A 21,273-nucleotide genomic window follows, 5' to 3' on the forward strand; every position below is an offset into this window, starting at 1 on the left:
TATATGAAAGGCATGCCACTGTCTCACGTTTGCAAAGGCAATTGAATTAGTTTTGGCTTTCGTCATTGATAGCTAGAATTCAAATTTCTAGTTCAAGTAGAAATCTTTGTTTCAACATAGGTGATTTTACTCATGTGATAACAGTCGTTAACGTTAAGCTAGATTAGAGAGGGCTGATATCATGAAGTAGTAGTAATTATGAAGTGATCAAGCTAAGAAGGAAAGTGGCCTGTTTTGTACATGAAGGCAAACCTGTGCTCACAGGAAGTTTTGTAAACTCTGTGAAAGAATTATTAATAGAATATTTATTACCTTTAGAAAATGAAAAATTGTTACATATTTGAAGACAAAGCAGTGCTCACAGGAAGTTTTGCAAACTCTGTGAAAGAATTATTAATAGAATATTTATTACCTTCAGAAAATGAAAAATTGTTACATATTTTTTTAACTAGCATGATAATTTCTTTCTGTAATACCTACCAGAATCTTGATGTATAATATTACCTATTATTTTAGAGGGACATTTGGCATGATGTTAGTTCCAAGATTTTGTTTCTGCATTTCTCATGTACCAAGAAGTCCCGGTTAAAAATAATCTTTTTGAGAATCCTGTGGCCTGTCCTTAATGACAGTTGTATACAGAAAGCTTCTTAGGGAAACAACTTAAAATCTTGTTGTCAGAAACACAAATTTATCTAATTTTGTTTGTCTTTTCGTCTTAAATTAGGCCACAGTGTCTTGTTATGACAGGTGCTCCAAACTCACGTCCAGCTTTACTTCATCTTGTTCATGATTTCACAAAAAATGTTGGTTTGATGATCTGTGGCCACGTACATATGGTAAGTATCAATTTTGTTTTCTTTTTCAAGTTTTTTTTAAAGTTTTATTTTAGGTTCAGGGATACATGTGCAGGTTTGTTATGTAGCTAAATTCTGTGTCACAGGGGTTTGGTGTACAGATTGTTCTGTCACCCAGGTGATAAGCATAGTACACCCAATAGGTAGTTTTTTGATCCTCACCCTCCTCCCACCCAGTAGCCTCAAGTAGGACCCAGTGTCTGTGGTTCCCTTCTTTGTATCCATATGTACTTAATGTTTAGCTCCCACTTATAAGTGTGAACATGTGGTATTTTGTTTTGTGTTCCTGTGTTAGTTCACTTAGGATAATAGCTTCTAGCTGCAGCCATGTTTCTGGAAAGGAAGTGATCTCATTCTTTTTTATGGCTGCATGATACTCCATGGTATTACAGGTACCACATTTCCTTTATCCAGTCTACCATTGATGGGCATTTAGGTTGATTCCATGTCTTTGATATTGTGAATAGTGCTTCAGTGAACATACGCATGCATGTGTCTTTATGGTAGAACAATTTATGTTCCTTATATATACCCAATAATGGCATGGCTGAGTCAAATGATAGTTCTGCTTTGAGTTCTTTGAGAAAGCCAAACCGCTTTCCACAGTGGCTGAAGTAACTTACATTCCCACCAGCAGTGTCTAAGTGTTTTCTTTTCTCTGCAACCTCATCAGCATCTGTTTTTTTTTTTTTTTGACTTTTTAATAATTGCCATTCTGACAGGTGTGAAATAATTTTTTTATACTAAAACTTTTATGCCGTATATAATTTGTAATTCATAGGGCTTTCTAGATTGGAAATAATTTAACAAGCCAATTTTTTTTTTTCAGGTAGTTGTTTTTTTCAAAATATTTTTGCCCCTAAATGGTCTTGAGTGTGCATTTTTAAACAGATACTGAATTTTGAGCTCTCATTGTTTTTCTTATTCATTATGAGTAGATTTTAACAAATGGTATTGTCCTTGTAGAGTGGTTTGGCTTTTTGATACCTATGGAGTCGAAATTCACTGTTATTTTTCTCACTAATATGTCTGAAACTGGGCCCCTTCCTTACACCTTATACAAAAATTAAGATGGATTAAAGACTTAAAACATAAGACCTAAAACATAAAAACCCTATAAGAAAACCTAGGCAGTACCATTCAGGACAAAGGCATGGGCAAAGACTTCATGACTAAAACACCAAAAGCAATGGCAACAAAAGCCAAAATTGATAAATGGGATCTAACTAAACTAAAGAGCTTTTGCACAGCAAGAGAAACTATCATCAGAGTGAACAGGCAACCTACACAATGGTAGAAAATTTTTGCAATGTATCCATCTGACAAAGGGCAAATATCCAGAATCTACAAGGAACTTAAACAAATTTACAAGAAAAAAACCACCCCGTCAAAAAGTGGGCAAAGGATATGAACAGACACTTTTCAAAAGAAGACATTTATGTGGCCAACAAACATATGAAAAAAGCTCATCATCACTGGTCATTACAGAAATGCAAATCAAAACAACAATGAGATGCCATCTCACACCAGTTAGAATGGCAATCATTAAAAAGTCAGGAACAACAGATGCTGGCGAGGATGTGGAGAAATAGGATCACTTTTACACTGTTGGTGGGAGTTTAAATTAGTTCAACCACTGTGGAAGACAGTGTGGCGATTCCTCAAGGATCTAGAACTAGAAATACCATTTGACCCAGCAATCCCATTACTGGGTATATACCCAAAGGATTGTAAATCATTCTGCTATAAAGACACATACACACGTATGTTTATTGTGGCACTGTTGACAGTAGCAAAGACTTGGAACCAACCCAAATTCCCATCAATGATAGACTGGATAAAGAAAATGTGGTGCATATACACAATGGAATACTATGCAGCCATAAAAAAGGATGAGTTCATGTCCTTTGCAGGGACATGGATGAAGCTGGAAACCATCATTCTCAGCAAACTAACACAAGAACAGAAAACCAAACATTGTATGTTCTCACTCATAAGTGGGAGTTGAACAATGAGAACACATGGACACAGGGAGGAGAACATCACAAAGCAGGGCCTGTTGGGAGGTGGGGGGGCTCTGGGAGGGATAGCATTAGGTGAAATACCTAACGTAGGTGACAGGTTGATGGGTGCAGCAAACCACCATGGCACGTATATACCTATGTAACTTGCATACTCTGCACATGTATCCCAGAACTTAAAGTTATATATATGTTTTATAAAGTCCCAAGAACACTTGGGAACATTTACTTACCAGAAAAAATGGGGGTTGGAAGAAATAGGAAAATTGTGATAAATATCTCCGGGGGAAGTAATATCTCTGGTATGTAAGAAGAACAAAGTGAATGCTGAATTTCTAAGTTCAAACACTTAGTTGCCAGTTCTTTGTTTTAGCCAGAAGGAAACTATTAAAAATAATGAACCTTTTTAAATCCGAAAGTAGTTCTTAGTTTTTTGGCATTGTGGTTATTAAGAACAGAATGGATTATGGCTTACCTGTGCTGCCTAAGAAATAGGGGTATTTATTTGTTGGATCAGCTTCTCTCCCAGTTTCTGTTCTTCATCTTGTCTTGATTCTAGAAGTGTGTGTTGTATACCTCATGTCTCATCCCCAGCTAGTTGTTCTGCTTATACAGTGGCAAAGTCAAGGGGTATGTGTGTGTGTGTAGGGTGGTGGAAAGATACTTGGAGACACTGACCCCACTTGGGACTTGTGGAGTTTTCTAGTTTGTCTCTGAGCTGATCAGCTAAATCAAGGCTTGAGCATAAGACATTTACAAATGAGACAATTTCCCTACTACAAAAGGTAAATTATATTTTTACTTATTTACATTTAGGGTGTGTACTCTTAAGCTTATTTTTAGATTTTTGTTTTATATATTGGTGTATAACACATTTTGTGTATTGCTTGCAAGGATCAAAATAAGAGTTATGAGTTAACAAAGCTCATTTAGTTTCTCCTGTTATTTCATCCTTTAACAGAATTTTGAAGAAAAATGCATTAATATTTTAAAGCTCACTTCGATTTTCAGTGATATTCTCAAGTTAGAATTAATAACACAGACATTTGGGAGTAACAAAAACAAAACTAGGAAACCTTCTGTAGAAAAATAGAAGGTGGTTATTTTACTCTGTACAGTCTCTTCATTTTCGATAGCTTCTAACCTCTTTCCTTTACTTAGAATGGAAACTTTTAATTTATTTTTAAGTCTGTGTTTCTTCTGTTATATATTCTTTCTACTGGCATCCCTGTGCCTTAGCTATTCCATCAACTCTACCTTTTTGTAATCTTATGTATTAAAAAGACTACATGAAAATAAAATTCTATTATTATACTTCTGCCCCTACATTTAGTCACCTGTTTCAGGCCAGTATAATGGGATGAATGGTTGTATAAATGTGAAGTAGCTTACCTTTTAATTAAATATATTATTAATATTTTTATTCAAAGGGTCCTCGAAGACAAGCCATGAAAGAGATGTCCATCGATCAAGCCAAATATCAGCGATGGCTTATTAAGAACAAAATGAAGGCATTTTATGCTCCAGTACATGCAGATGACTTGAGAGAAGGTGCACAGTATTTGATGCAGGTAACTTTGTTAATGCTTTTCAAATGCTTACATTTTAGATTTGTATAAGCTTTTTAAAACTTTTTAATTCTAGCTTTCATAGGTTTCATTCTTCGTACTAATAAAAATGGCAAATCTTTTTTTGTGTCTTTATTAAAGTAAACTACTTTGGCTCACCTGGCTAGTTCAGTCAGTAAAGCATGAGACACTGAAAGTAAACTACTAGGATTTGTATAATTCAGAATTAAAGGGACCGTAGAAATGTTGTGTTGTTCTGTGTTAATTGTATAATTGTGGAGCTACTTTGTTAAAGTAGAGGCGGGAGGCTCAGAGTATTGTCTTCTGATCCGTTTCTGTTGTGTGTTTCTTAGAACTTGATAAGCACAGGGTTAAGAATAGCCAAGGCAATCTAGGAAGAAGGGACAAGGTAGGCTTGCTTTATAGGAAAGAAAGCCCTGTCAAAAAACTATAGTAATTAAGACATTGTGGTGTTGAAAATAGCGATAGACAATTAGATGAATGGCACAAAACAGAGGAAATAGAGCTACTCATATCAGAAACTTAACATATACGACAAAGGTGCTATTGAAAGCATGGGCCAGAATAATTCATTATTAACATGAAAAAAAATACTAGATCCTTATAAAAACCACACAAAACACATCTCCAGATGGATTAAACACCTAAATTTAAAAGGCAAATTTGTTTTATTTTTGGAAAAAATTCTAAAACAATTTTATGACCTTGAGCTAGGGAAGAATGAGGCACCAAAAGTTGAGTTCAGTAGTTTTGTAGTTTAAAATTTCGAGATTCTAAAGAAAACATGAAAATAAGGAAGCATAGACCAAGGGAAGATAGTGATCAACAAAAGATATGGTCCAGAATACAGACAGAAATACTATGTCAGTAACAGAAAAAAAGTGAAAGATAGGAACAGAGAGGAAAACTAAATGACAGAAATAAAAATTAAAAGCACAATATACTCTTACTCCATATCCATTAGACTGTCCCAAAATTAAGTCTGCCAATACAGACTGTTAGAAATGGCATAGAGCAAGCTGGTCCAACCCATGGACTACATATGGCCCAGGATGGCTTTGAATGCAGCCTAACACAAATTCGTAAATTTTCTTAAAACATTATGAGCTATTTTTGTGATTTTTTTTTTTAAGCTAAACAGCTATCATTAGTGTTAGTGTATTCTGTGTGTGGCCCAAGACAATTCTTCCAGTGTGGCCCAGAGAAGCCAAAAGATTGGACACCCCCGACATAGAGCAATTGGAAATCTTTGAACTGCTGTGGTAATGTAGATTGGACAACAACGCTGTCCAAAATAGGAAAGCAACCTGGCAAAATGTCCTGCAAATTTGGTTTGTATATTCTAGGACACTATCTTCTTAGGTGTGCATCTCACAGGAACTTTTGCACGTGTGAAGAAGGCTATATGAAACTTCAGGCTGGGCACAGTGGCTCACTCCTGTAATCTTAGCACTTTGGGAGGCTGAGACAGGTGGATCACCTGAGGTCAGGAGTTCAAGACCAGCCTGGCCAACATGGTGAAACCCTGTCTCAACTAAAAGTACAAAAGTTAGTTGTGGTGGCACGCACCTGTAATCTCAGCTACCTGGGAGGCTGAGGCAGGAGAATCGCTTGAACCCCTGAGGCAGAGGTTGCAGTCAGCCGAGATCATGCCAGTGCACTCCAGTCTGGGCGACAGAGCGAGACCCCATCTCAAAAAAAAAAAAAAAAAAAAGAAACTTCATGGCAACGTCATTTGTAATAGTGAAAAAGAATCGGAAGTAACAACCATCAATCACAGAAATGAAAACGTAGTACAAATGTGTGGTAGAATTCTATACAGTGGTGAAGAGGAGCTATATATATCAACATGGATACACCTCAGAAACAGTGCTTAGGAAAAATAGCAAGTTTTAAAAAGTATATGAACAATATGAAGATTTAAATATTTTAAAAATGTAGTAAATTTTATATGTATGTATTTCTAAATAATAGAATACATAGTAAAAATGCAAAGAGAACATGAAGATACATTGGAGGCTTTACTGTGTTTCTCATGTTTCTTAATGGGGCGGTAGATACATGAATGTTTATTACTTTATACTTTATTCCTTTTTGTATGTGAAATATTGAAATATTTTAAGAAGAATGCTACACTGGGTCATATGCTTATTTCTAGTAGGTAAATCTTGCTTCCCTTATATAATTTATAGGAACATTCTGATAGCCAATTTATATAAACAATAAATTTTAGGAAGGAAATGAATGAAAATTTTTCCTTAGAGCAGTGGTCCTTAAACTTCAGCATGCGTCAGAATCATCTAGTAGACTTGTTTAAACACAGATTGTTAGGCCCCACCCCACAATGAATCAGATCTGGGGTGAGGGCCGAGCATGTGCACTTCCAGCAGAGTTTGAAGTGATGCTGCTGGTTCAGTTCAGGGACTATACTTTAAGAATCACTGCTCTAGAAAGTCTCTGTGGTATAAACGATTCTTTTGTAAATTTGGCAGGAGCTAGAATTCATCCTCCAAATTACTTTCATCCACCGAATATATTCACTGCAGTGGACCATGACAACTCTATCAGTGTGGGGCAAAGTTTTAGGATAAATAAAAGAGTATTGTTTTGAGAAAAATACTTAGGAGACTGACTTTCTAGCAGAGCTGTGTGAGGAACTATATGAAATATTATTACAAATAGGTGCCGATTGCCTCTGTAGAACTAGTAACTGAAATTTTTAGTGTAAGTTGCTGCTGAGAGTATTTCTCTTTCCTTTCTACCTTTGGGAAACCTGTTACACAGAGTGTCAAATGTCTTTTAGTTGTTTATTACCTTTGTCAAAAGAATTTTGTGCATTGTTTGTACAGTGACTTTTTGTATAGTTGTAGAGATGCTGTTTTTAGATGTTATTTGTTTTACTGGACTTACTCAATTTTTCTCTGTCCCCTCATCTTTCTAGTTACTGATTATAATCTTAAGCATCTACTTATCATTAAACTAGCATTTAAGTATCCAGCTTCCACAACAAAATTTTTTTTTTTTTTTTTTTTTTTGGAGACACAATCTCACTCTGTCTCCCAGGCTGGAGTGCTGTAGCTGACTGCAGCCTTGACCTCCTGGGCTCAAGTGATCCTCCCACCTCTGCCTCCTGAGTAGCTGGGACCATAGGCATGCGCTACCATGGCTGGCTAGTTTTTGTATTTTTTGTAGAGATGAGGTTTCACCATGTTGCTCAGGCTGGTCTTGAACTCTGAGCTTGAGCAATCCTCCTACCTCAGCTTCTCAAAGTGCTGGGATTATAGGCATGAGTGTCCATGCCCATCCTGACTTCACTATTTTAAAAAAGAGACAATCTTATCAATAAATAGCTTGCTTAAAGACCTCTTTGAGCAAAGGACATTAGCACTGCTAATTTTCTTGTTTTGTATATTTGTATTTTCCTTTTCCCTTTAAATTTTTTGTAAGGCAATAGCCACCTGATTGTCAACTCAATTTTAAACCTTCATATTTAAATAGTAAAACTAAATACGTTTTTTTGGTCAGCAAATTTTGGCTTAAGTTGCACAGAAAACATTGCTAAAGATTTGAAGAAATAACACAGTGGGAATGTTTGAAACGCGTGCAATAAGCTTCAAATGACTGCATTTTGCTAAATGGATTTCAATTATGTAATCCATGAAGAACTCATTTCCTATCACTTAGTAAAGAAGTATGTTCCAGAGAAGACATATTTTCAGTAACAGATTACTCCATTGATAAACATATTGTTATTTGGACACTGAAAACATTACCTTTGACTGAATAACTACTTTGATTGGAATTTGTAAAGGATTTAGGGAGGAGAGTGATAAATGTGAAGTTTCAGTCATTCAAGGGAAAGTTATTGCAGTAACAAAATTGAAAATGTAAGTATACAGAGTACAGCAAGATGTTATTGTTAACTTTATAAAAATAAAACCTTTTAATTATTATAGGATTGTAACAAATTTCTGTGAGTGACCCTGACAGTATTTTGCACCATTAAGAAGGTACTGGTTATCTTATGGCTTAGTTTTTTAAAAAGCTATCAACCTAAAGATATTCTTGGTTTTCTTTTACTCCCCAATTCCTTTTCCACCCCCCCCCAATTAAAAATATGCTGTGTGGTTAAGATAGTTTAAAAAAAAACTAAAATGAATATTTTTATCTGCCTCTTCAAGTCAAAGGTGCTTTTAATATTGAATGGGGGGAAAATTTACTTCTTGGAAGAAGTCTGTATATGGATGGAACACTTTGAAAACAGATGTAAGCTTTACAGAGTTAGAGATATTTCTTCTGTCCTAATTATCCCAAGTGGCAGGTCAACACTTGATAAATATTTGAATTAATTTATTTTTCAAAAAATGACATAAGTATGTCACAAATAATCCTGTGTGTGACCTCACACTATATATAAAAATTAAATTAGTTACATAAAAATGAGCTCAAAACCCACAAAACTCTTAGAAGAAAACAGCAGTAAGACTTCATGGCACTGGATTTGTTAGTGGATTCTTAGATATGACACCAAAAGCATGAGCAATAAAAGGGACGGATAAAAAATATTCATTGCAGTGTTATTCACAATAGCCAAAAGATAAAAACAAGTGTCTCCCAACAGATGAATGGATAAACAAATGGGTGTGTGTGTGTAAAATGGAATATTATTTAGCCATAAAAAGGAACGAACTTCTACAATATGGATTAACCTTGAAGACATTATGTCAAGAATATATACTGTTGTTTCACTCATACAATATCTAGAATTGGCAGATTCATAGAGACAGAAGTAGATATTACCAAGGGTTGGAGGGAGAAGGGGATGGGTAATTATTACTTAAGGGTTATAGAATTTCTGTTTGGGGTGATGAAAAATGTTTAGAAATAGATAGTAGTGTTGGTTATATAACATTGTGAATATAATTAATACTATTGAATTGTACACTTAAAAATGGTTAAAATGACAATTTTTTTATTTATCTTTTGCTACAATAAAATACTAAAACTTGTGTGTGCACATAATCTTGGAAATAGAATTTTCTAATGTGTTTAAAAATCTTAGATTGAGTGGATTTTGACCCTCTGTGTCTGCAGGTTTCACATCTACAGATTCAACCAACCATGGCTTGAAATTATTTGAAAAAATAATAATACAACAATAAAAATAATACAAATTTTAAAAAATACAGTATAACTGTTTATATTGTATTAGCTATTATGAGTAATCTTGAGATGATTTAAAGAATAAGGGGGGGATATGTGTTGGTTATATGCAAATACTATGCCGTTTTATGTAAGGGACTTGAGCATTTGCAGATTTTGGTATCCTGGAAGGGCTGAAGGGAGATGCTGAAACCAATTCCCTATTGTTAAACATACTGAGTTGCAAATCCTGATGAGGTTGCAAGAAAAATTGAGGGAACACTAAGGAAGGAAATTAACTAGCCAAACGTCAGCAAAAACTTTGGCATGATAGAACAAATTCAGATTTTAGTATTGATGTGATTCAGAACTGCATTCATTTGGACTTAAGTTTATAGTTTTTAATGGCTGTTATTACAATATATAAATGAGAATGCCACTGTATTATAATTTTTAAAAAGATTATATTCTATTTCTCTTAGTAAAAATAAGAAAATTTTGGTAGATCATAAAAGTACAAAAATATATACATTCAGAATTTCTCGAGTGTTTTATTTTTAAATTATATTTTTGCATGTTTAATTGTAAGTAATATCAATGGAGTAGTATATGTAATTTATAAGTAAATATGAATATGGAATGCTGAAGAATTTTTGCTAGGAGTGTCTATAGAAGCTGTCAATTTGGAGGACAGTTTTATCACTTCAGAAAACATTTTGTTGAAAATAATATATCTGTAAAGTTATATTGACCCTATATTTTAGGCTGCTGGTCTTGGTCGTATGAAGCCAAACACACTTGTCCTTGGATTTAAGAAAGATTGGTTGCAAGCAGATATGAGGGATGTGGATATGTATATAAACTTATTTCAGTAAGTATCTTTTTAATTCAGTAATTTAGTTCATTTAGAAAATGTTAATTTTGAAAGCTTGTCCTAATTTTTGGAGCCTGTTTCTCATATAGTCTCTTCTAATGGAAATATAAGAACGAAAAGAATCACAGAAAGCATCTGACTTTTAAATTGATAATCTATTAACTTTTTTTATTGATCTTTATATGTCTCTTTACATACATGCATATATATATATATACACATACATATGTATGTATATGTGTACATGTATACACTCTGGCTTCTAAGTTTGTAAACTTTTTCCTATCCCTCCAGCTGTTGCTGAGCAGAGTTCCCGAATGTCAGACCCATCACCTCCTAAACTGTGTCATTATAATGTGCTGAGGAAGGGTATTTTATCGCTGTTTAGGCTTGTTACCCTTCCAAACAAATTTTGCAGTTAATCATTTGGTTCATTCATTAAGTTATTTACATTTCTTTTATTTAAATGTACTTACATGTTTTGTTTTTCTACCACCATGAAGAGTTAAGTTTGAGTTCACTGTAACTTCCATTTTTTGGGTTGTCTAGTGCAGCAGTCCCCATCCTTTCTGGCACCAGGGACCAGTTTCATGGAAGACGATTTTTCCACAGACATGGGTAGTGGTGGGGGCTGTGGTTTCAGGATGATTCAAGCGCATTACATTTATCATGGACTTTATTTATATTATTGTTACATACTCACCATAATGTAGACTCAGTGGGAGTCCTGAGCTTGTTTTTCTGCGACTAGACAGTCCCGTCTGGGGATGATGGGAGACAATTGACGATCATCAGGCATTAAATTCTCATAAGGAGTGTACAACCTAGATTCCTCATATGCGCAGTTCATAATAGGGTTTGCACTCCTTTGAGAATCTGGTGCCGCTGCTGATCTGATGGGGTGTACTTCAGGTGGTAATGCTCACCTGCCCATGGCTCACCTTCTGCTGTGCAGCCCGCCCAGTTCCTAACAGGCCCGGCCCACCACTGGTCCATGACCCGGGGATTGGGGACCCTTGGTCTAGTGTGTTCTTTTTTATTATTTTGCTACTTTGTCTTTCTGGTTGTATTCTGTTTGTGGATTTTGTGGATGTTTAATGTAATCTACCACATACTTTTTGTTTAATAACAAGAATAAAACTTTGTTTTTGCCAGATTTTCTTCTTAATCTTGAAAAGTACTTCTTTTCCTACTATTTTAGGATTTGCCTAACCTATTTATCTTGTTTATACTGAAGATAAGCATTCCCTCTCCACTATGCCATACTTGATTTGAGGAGTAGTTTTTTTCTCATTCTAAGCACTGATTAAATAGAACTGTCTGCTTCCTCTTATAATTGTCCTTTAAAAAAAAAAAAACTTGTATTTACGAAGTAGCTTTAAGATTAAAGTTTAAGTCCTATTTTCTCCATGAATTTTGATCTGATCACCCTTTTTTCTCACTGGAGTTACTTCCTTACTGAAACTCCTGTTGTATCTTTGGCTATAACCACATATATTTGCCTGTCTCACATGTGATGGTTTTATTAGCGACATTTGAAAAGTCTTTGAGGAAGCAGCTGGATCTCATACTCTACTTTTTAAAGGATTTCTTTATATGGATTAGTAATATATATGATAAACAAGATTTACCGACTAATTGTTAAATGCTTTTAATAAAATTAAAACTCTGCTGATGTGTTGTATGTTGTCACTACTGTTGAGCTTTCGTTTTATTAACATTTTTGTAAGCAAAACCTCATTGTGGCTTTCTAATTCTGTATTCTGTATGTATAGGGATTAGGAACAGAAAGATTAATGTGGTCCATGAGCCACGAAACCCATGAGCCATGGGGTATGCTTTTTGTCTCTCAAGACCTAAGAGCAGTGAGATGACGTAATTATCCTAAAAAATAGAAAAAGTGACATTTTTTACAAATTCTTTCATACGCCTGTCACATTATTAGCTGTAGTTGCTCATAATGGAACACTGGAAAGGGTCTTTCTGACTCTGACTTTCTAGGGATTAAAGTGAGTGAGTGAACGTTCTGAAAGTTGAGTATTAGTCTAAACATTACTCCTGTACATCAGGCGGCAATTAAAGGATAGGTAAAATACTGCTTTCTGGTTTTAGAACCATGTAAATTAATAGCAGTTTCAAAGCAGTGACACTGCTCATTCTTTATCTTGTTGCACTTCCACTGATGTTTTAGCTGTGATTTTTAAATACCTTGTGCAATTTAGGTATGCTTTATATATTGTGTTTTTATTAATAGTATATAAGATCTGAAGCTGCAAATCAATTTTTATAGCTTATAATAAAAACATTTATTTGTTTTAATCCACAGTAAACTTGGGGAGGTATATTCCCTGGCTTTAAAGAAATTGATTTTGATTTAGTCGATTTATTAACCAATTTTTAAAATGCTTGTAGTTATTTCTTCTCCAGTATTAATTAGATCTTTCAAGATACAACTGAGAAAGATTAACATGCCTGTTAAATTTATTTCTCCAGTGACTTTAACTTTAGCTCATGATAGGAATGTGGCCAAATTGTCTCTCCATGATTTAAAAACAACAAAAGACCTTTTATAACCATATATTATATCCTGAACACATTGTTCCATTTGTCAGTAAGAGTAATAATTTGACCATTTTATTGGATTTTAGCCTTTTTGATTTCATATGGCTGTATCTTAATATATCATTGTTTTTAGTATGTCTACAGTGAATACTTATTACTTGTGCAATGAAAAATAATAATTAAAGATGAAAGTTAAGCCTGTTACCACTTTCAGAGAACAACATGACATTTTGGAATTTAAAATTATTTCAGTAGATTTGAGAAAAACTTGGGTTAAAATGAAGATTTATGCTCAGAACTGAGATTCCAGGGTTTAAGTCTGGTTTTAAAGCTGTCTTCGAGACTTTAATGTATTTTCTGTGTGTATAGGATGCTCTCATTTGTGTTTTTAAAAATGAAAGGGATCACGCCTGTAATCCCAGCACTTTGGGAGGACAAGGCAGGTGGATCACGAGGTCAGGAGTTCAAGACCAGCCTGGCCAATGTGGTGAAACCCCGTCTCTATTAAAAATACAAAAATTAGCCAGGCGTGGTGGTGTGCGTCTGTACTCCCAGCTACTTGGGAGGCTGAGGCAGGAGAATTGCTTGAAACCGGGAGGCAGAGGTTGTAGTGAGCCAAGATCATGCCACTGCACTCCAGCCTGGGCAACAGAGCGAGACTGTCTCAAAAAAAAAAAAAAAAAAGGAGAGGTAAATATGTATTTGCAGATATATATAAAATCTTTGAATCACTGTTCAAACCAATTTTGTAAAAATTTTTAAATTATGTTAAAATTCCCTCAGTCTTTTCAAAAAGAATTTCTTTATATCCTACAATCTGCTATCATTCACAGTAGCATCTAGGTTTTTGTGTGTGTGTCTTCATGTATTTCTCTTGGTTTTAATGGTATAAGCCCAAATATAAATATATCAGGATTCTGAAAGGAATTTTTCTATAATTTGACTTAGTAGGATAAAAATACTGCTGCTGCTTTAAACCGCTGCTGTAGGTATAATGTCAGTACTGCAAAGATCTAAAAAGTAGTTTTCAAGGGTATTACAGAAGAGAATGTTGTGGAATTTGAAACATACATATCTCAACAAGTGATTTTCAAAGCATGTTTTAAAAATCAGATATTTAAAGCCAAAAGTAATTTTAGAGATCATCTACTATTATGTTTATTTTACAGAGGATAACACAAATTTTTGTGATTTTTTTTGTTTTTTCATTTTTTCTTTTTTTGCTTTTAGTGATGCCTTTGACATACAATATGGAGTAGTGGTTATTCGCCTAAAAGAAGGTCTGGATATATCTCATCTTCAAGGACAAGGTACATTTTGTTTGAAATAAGTTTTTTATTTAGAAAAATATAAACTACTTTGTTAGAAAATTATATTCTCACAAACTGGACTCTTCATTACTTTTAATAATTATGTATCATGGACTTATTTTATGGCATTTTAAGATCACATCTGTTTGGCTCCACTAAAGTTTGTGTTTTCTCTTTGTACCAACCTGGATGATGGTTAGTGATTATTTGGAGTGAATTTTATTCAATCCAAAGCATAAGCTTTAAGAGAAACAGACATTAGTTAGGTTTGTGTGTTGGCCAGGTGTTTTAAAGACATAAAATAGCCTGAGGAAAAACTTTTAAATGACCACTAAATCATTAGACATTTTCATATTTGTAAAAGTATGCTTTGTACAGAGTCATATTGATAGAAGCCTAAAGTTTGTCATAACGTTTTCTATCTTCAGCAGACCTAATAAATTTTTTAAAAACATTTTTTAATTTAAAAATATTTATAGATTCACAAGAAGTTGCAAAAATAGTAGAGAGGTCCTCTGTACCCTTCATCCAGTTTCCCCCAATGATAACATCTTGCCTTATCCTAAGGTACCATATCCAAGCCAGGAAATTGACATTGGAACAATCCACAGACCTTTTTCAGATTTCAGCAGTTTTACAAAGACTTGTGGGTGGTTGTGTAGTTGTGTGCCACTTATGTGTTCATTTGTGTAACCACCATTGCAATAAAGATACAGAACTGTTCTGTCACTACAGAGGTCTCCCTATGTGTTCCCCTTTTCTACCTCCCACTGTATACTTTCCTTGTCTCCCATCATTACTGTATAATTTTGACATGTCAAGAATGGTATGTAAATAATAATACAGTGTGTAACTTTTAAAGCATTTTTGAAAGTGAAGATTAAAGCCTAAGTAAGGTATAATTACTACTTTTGCCAACTTTATAAAAACTATGGCCAGGCACCGTGGCCCACGCCTGTAATCCCAGCATGTTGGGAGGCCGAGGTGGGTGGATGACCAGAGGTCAGGAGTTTGAGACCAGCCTGACCAGCATGGTGAAGCCCCGTCTCTACTAAAAATAGAAAAATTAGCCGGGCATGCTTTTAATCCCAGATGTTCGGGAAGCTGAGGCAGGAGAATTGCTTGAACCCAGGAGGCAGAGGCTGCAGTGAGCCGAGATTGCTCCATTGCACTCCAGCCCGGATAACAAGAGCAAGACTCAAAAAATACAAAAAAAAAAAAAAAAAAAAAAAAACTGTGAAGATTTTTATATCCTTTGAAGATTTTCTGGTACTTTAAGAAATTATATGCTTAAGAAAATTTACATATATAACATATTACCCCTATCAATTAATTAACCAAATCATCAGAATGAGCTAAGCCTTAATACCTAAGAGGTATCTGTTTCTGTATTTAAACTGTTTTAATCTTCCCTCTCTTTACCCCTTTAAGGGCAGTCTGCAGTTTTGAAAAAAGCACTTTGAGGTCTTTATCCGTGTGACCAAATATGCATTTTCAGCAATCTGGAGTAGTTTTGGCAAAATACTATTTCAATTATTTCTTGCTGTACCAGAATTGAGGTTTAGAGTGCCTAACTTATACCTGTTAACTCAACATAAATAGTAGTGTTCCCTTTCACGTATCAGTTTGACGAATAAATTATATAGTTCTATCATTTACTGAAATTTGAGTGTGATTGAAACTTTTAAAAAGTATTTTCATGAATTTATAATCATTATGAAATGTTTTTGAATGCCTTACTCATCATTAAGTTTTAAAACAGGAATTTGGGCATGGGAATTAAGAGCATAGGCATTGGAGTCTGGCAAATCTGCTTTAAAAATATCAGCCTTTTCTGTTAGATGTTTTGTAGCCTAGGCAAATTTGATGACTTCCAAGCCTCAGTTTCCTTATCTTTTAAAATGTATTTACCTTACAGGTTGGTTGTTAAGATTAAAAAAGAGATTAAGGCCTGCAAGCTCTTAGCATAGTGCTGGCATGTAGTTTCTGTTGTTTCTCTTCATTTACACAAATAAGTGATGAGGATTATGGACATACTATCAGTTTTATATTTGTCTTTGTGATACGTGTTTGTATGGTGGAAGTTAAATCTTTACTAACTGACAAAAAGAGAAAATGAAGAAAAACTACTTTAAAATGAAGAAATGGTACTTTCACCATGAACTTAGGAAGACTATTCGGTGGTCTTGGTTTTATAGAGTGGGTAGAGTTTTTCAGTGTTGTCTGTCATCTTACGTATCATCTATGGACAGTTGTTACATTTTACATTTTTTATGTAACTGATTTAGAGAGAATTGATTGACATACTATGTATTACTGTCTACCAGATTCTACTGTCCTATGAATTGTACTCATTACTGATTCTCCAGCTCGTAATTCAAATACAGTTTGTGTATCTATATCCAAAATGCTTGAAACCTGAAGGGTTTCAGAGTTTGGAGGTGGGGAGGTTGATTTTGGAACATTTGCATTACATAGTACTTACCAGTTGAGCATCTCTGATCCAGAAATCCCAAATCTGAAATGCTCCATTGAGCGTCATGTTAGGCATGTAAAAAGTTTCAGACTTTCAGATCAGGATTTTCAACCTATAACCTAGTTGTGGTTTACGTATTTAAATGAATAGTCATTTCAAACAGATTATCATAGTTGTTTAAGCCATTTATAATAAACTTATTTTTTCATAATAGTTTAATTACTAAACCATAATGCCTTAACAGTTAAAATATGACTTAGATACTATTTTAAATAATTTTCTGTCTACAGAAGAATTATTGTCATCACAAGAGAAATCTCCTGGCACCAAGGATGTGGTAGTAAGTGTGGAGTATAGTAAAAAGTCCGATTTAGATACTTCCAAACCACTCAGTGAAAAACCAATTACACACAAAGGTAATTTTCATTCAAACAATAAGTCTTATTAATAGTAATGTTTTAATTTGAGAGAAATATTTTTAATTATATAATATGTCTTATAAAAATAACTTGTTCTCAGGCTTGTACTGGTCATTTCTAGCTGGTCAGGTAAAATTTATGGCTTTCAAAAATAGCTACAAAATAACTAGCTGTTTAAGGTATTAGAGTAGATCATCAAACAGAAACCACGCCAGTTATTTACTAATATGGCTTCTGTGTTTTTATTTATAGTTGCTTTAAATAAAACATTTTAATTTGAAGCATAGGTTAAATCTGAATTTGGAAAGAACATGGTAATTTTAAAGTAACAAACTCATGACTTTCACATAATTTCATCCACAAATCTGTGTGTCATGTTTGAGAATAAAAGAGGGATGACTTCCAAATCTTACTCTCCCACCCTCACTCTCCTACCTCTGTTCAATCTAGTATCTCCATCTGTCCTATTCCCAGCTGACACGCAACAAGAAAAGAGTCTGTGCTGTGAATCATTAAACTATAACATACTTTTGATTCCTGCAAAATATTTCCCGTTCTTTTTCTGAAATTGTAACCTTGGACCAATCATGTCTCTGTGCAGTTTATCTCTTCTATATTATTTAGAAGCAGTAATGTTGCTTTTTTATTTCTTTCCTTCTCATTTACCTTGTTGGCTTAGAGTATTAGTAAAGTTTAGTTCACACCCATTTTCCTTTTCAGTTCTTTGCTGGCTTGATTATAATGTATTTTGTTTTTCCTCAAAATTCTGTAAACTGATTCTGATAACTGTTCCTATATTCTAGCATTTATTTTAGTTTACACTATACATTCTTTCATTTCCTCTTTTTTGTTTTTTTCTTTTGCTTCAAGCATTCTTTTTCTACAGAATCTGTTGGGAATTAATAGGTGAAGTTTAATGGGAGGGTAAGAAGTAATACATATCAAGCATCTACTCCATGCACCCACATTATAGTGGATGTTACCCATACATTAGCTAATTAATATATGTTATGATCTTATGAAATCATTATTTTTATAGAACAGGAAATTGGGTCAGTACATTTCTACTTACCTTTTTATTGTAAAAATCTAAATGCCTTTAACTTACTTTATAATTGTTAAATGCCAAGATTTCCTTGACATTTCTGAGCTCTTTTAAACAAATACAGCATATCCGTAGTTATATTTATAATTTTTATTATCAAAGACAAATGCCATTAAATATCTGCTTTATAAGAACAATATTGAATGCTATAAAATCTAATTATTTTTCCATTACAAGTTTAAGAAATTAGTGTTTGCTTTATTTTGTGTTTATTTTCTGTTTAGTCAGTTATTCTTAGCAGCATAGATACTATAGAAAAGTTTATACATTTTAAAAAGTCTTCAGAATTACAGACATTAGTGTGTAGTTGTTATAAATCCGCAGTATTTAGCTGTGTCTATCTTGGTTATTGAAGCATACATCATGCAAGAAGTCAAAAAGAACACCCTTTAAATACTTTCTGCCAGGCCCAGAGCTCAGTGCATTAATACTTGCATTAGTATAAGAAGCTGAAGAGGTAGGTACTAATACCTCTTTCGACAAATGAGAAAAGCAAGTTCAGTAATGAAAGTTCACTCAGCTGTTTTAACTCCTGGGAATGTAAATGTAGAGGTAAGATTGCAATCTTGCAGTCTAACTCCAGAGCCCACTGTATTATACTCTTTCCTGTCCAAGTCCAGAGTTTTATATGCCGTAAACAAATATTTTAATACAAGCTTGTATTAAGGGAACAAAATGAGATTAGGAAAATTGTTAATGCCAAATAAATATTTGTAGATATTTTTAAATATAAATGAATATTAATGCACATATATAAATTTATATATGTGAGAAAAATCACTCCTGTATAGCCTGGCATTTTATATAAAGCAAAATACTTCTGTCTCTGATCAAATTTCTTCAATATTTCAAGTGGTGATTAATTTTTTACAAACAAATGTCCATTAAATGTTTCTAAAATTGCTCTTCAGTTATTTGCACAGTGATGGCATGTTTAAAATTTATGTATTATCTGCAATATCAATGTTTAGTGTCATATTTATACCTATAAGCCACAGTTCAACATCTTCTCAACTTATTTCAAGTATGAAAGTGTAAAAATTTTAAAAGTATGCTGAAATTTTAAAAATAATTTTATAGAAATTAAATTTAGGGATGTTAGTCATCCTGTAAGGGAGGGGTCTCAAATATGTTTGCTTTTTAAAAGCTTCAACACTCAGTGCAGAAAATATTAATCTTCAGTCTTGATTATTTTTCAGTGGACTGTTGCTTCATATTATATTTTGTTTATAAATGTGCTCTGCTTACATTTTTATTATTTTATTAATATAAAGGCAATTAACATATTTTTGTGTTTTTTAAACATAATCTAGTTGAGGAAGAGGATGGCAAGACTGCAACTCAACCACTGTTGAAAAAAGGCAGGCATTTTTCATCATTTTATTTTAACTCCTTTTTCATACTGTAAACTCTTTAACTCCAACCTTATTCCCTTTTTTTTAACCTTGGTTTTTATTTCCACGGTGAGGTAATGTTACAGTTCTATAAATGCAGATTAGAAAAATTATTATTAGTCTAACTAAAAAGTTAAATATTCTCAGGAAATGGACTTATATCACAGACAAATTCTTTTCAATCATCATAGCATTTCTGAAATATTAGACCCAGACAGCTGGTATTAATCTTTTTTAATTTAAACTGCATGGTTTAGATGATAAGTAGGGACACTGAAATAGGTTTTATTTGCAGTGTCACTTGCATTCTTTACCATCAGTTGTACCCAGCCAAGTCCTCAATTTTGATACTAATGTATTTTTCATTTCAAAAATTACAATATTTCTCACAGTCGTGCTGCGTTTGGGAGATACACAGTCATGTCAACATACATGAATTTTATGAGAAGGAGATAGAGGTGAGAGTTATGGAGCAGTGTGGTTTGGTAGCCATATTATTTCATCATGCAAAATCATTTGTCATGTTTGCATATATCACAGCAGCATGAAAAGTGACATTCTACAGAAGTGATCAGATGTCCTCGTATGGATTTCTGCTTTTAAAATTTTGGTGTAGGAGTTTCATGATAGTCATTTGCTTGCTCACAGAATCAATGCTGTTTTTTGTTTTGTTTTGACTCCTGAGAATATAAACGGGAACTCCTTGGTGTATTGTTCTCAGACCTGCAGCAGATGGGTGCCCTTCCAGGGAGCTCCCACCATCTTTCTATGGTCCAGAGAAAGATGTGGTTGTTATATGGCTTTAGAATTGGGTGCCACATATTGGGGACAAAACATGGGTAAAAATGAGAAGTCTTTCCTTAGACTAAGGTTTCACTGTGATAATTGTAAGAATGTGTTAGTATGTCTTCAACTCCCATCGTTCATTTATATTGCAGATAACAACTTTGTCTTTTAAAAAGTTTTGAGCTTTAAATTATTGAGATACCAGATTACCAAAGAAATAGTTTCACAGAACAGGTATAAACTTGATTTGTCCAGTTTGACTAAAACAGCTTTTCAAAACACAAAATCTAGCAGCTCAGTATAATTTTTTGATTGTTATTTATGATTCTCTTACATTCATTCAGAATGCTTGAAAATATTAGTAAGTGGGCAGATAATTTGGATTGGTTTAGCTATTGTAAAGAGTTATTTCTCTCTAGCCATTTATAAAATATACTTTTATTATAAAGAACTGAAAGCTTATGGTAGATGCCATATACAGTTGTCTGAATTATCTGTAGCATAAACATCTGAATATACAAAAATTAGGAAACGATAGGAATTCAGCAAAAGGGACTTTAATATTTACTTTGCTTACATTTTATTTTTTGCTTAATCCTTTAGAATCCAAAGGCCCTATTGTGCCTTTAAATGTAGCTGACCAAAAGCTTCTTGAAGCTAGTACACAGTTTCAGAAAAAACAAGGAAAGAATACTATTGATGTCTGGTGGCTTTTTGATGATGGAGGTAAGCTTGTTA

The 21,273-nt window shown here is 33.8% G+C and overlaps 1 protein-coding gene across 4 annotated transcripts in view; it reads left to right on the plus strand.

Annotated features, from left to right (window-relative positions):
* Window positions 1-21,273, plus strand: part of SLC12A2 (solute carrier family 12 member 2) — a 107,372-nt gene that overhangs the window by 75,245 nt on the left and 10,854 nt on the right. Inside the window, exons 16-22 of one of the 4 annotated variants that reach the window (XR_004031618.1) lie at window positions 728-839; window positions 4,309-4,449; window positions 10,374-10,480; window positions 14,276-14,355; window positions 17,122-17,247; window positions 19,669-20,207; window positions 21,139-21,261. Coding sequence is in view for 3 of the 4 variants with exons in the window: in XM_003259914.4 (XP_003259962.2) it covers window positions 728-839; window positions 4,309-4,449; window positions 10,374-10,480; window positions 14,276-14,355; window positions 17,122-17,247; window positions 19,669-19,716; window positions 21,139-21,261 (737 nt within the window). In the remaining variant the exon portion in view is untranslated. Of the gene's footprint in view, window positions 1-727; window positions 840-4,308; window positions 4,450-10,373; window positions 10,481-14,275; window positions 14,356-17,121; window positions 17,248-19,668; window positions 20,208-21,138; window positions 21,262-21,273 lie in introns of those variants that run through there. The other 3 variants (XM_003259914.4, XM_030818402.1, XM_030818401.1) reach the window with 3 other exon arrangements.

This window comes from Nomascus leucogenys, chromosome 2 (genome assembly GCF_006542625.1).
Source record: "Nomascus leucogenys isolate Asia chromosome 2, Asia_NLE_v1, whole genome shotgun sequence".
In the NCBI taxonomy this organism is placed as follows: domain Eukaryota; kingdom Metazoa; phylum Chordata; class Mammalia; order Primates; family Hylobatidae; genus Nomascus; species Nomascus leucogenys.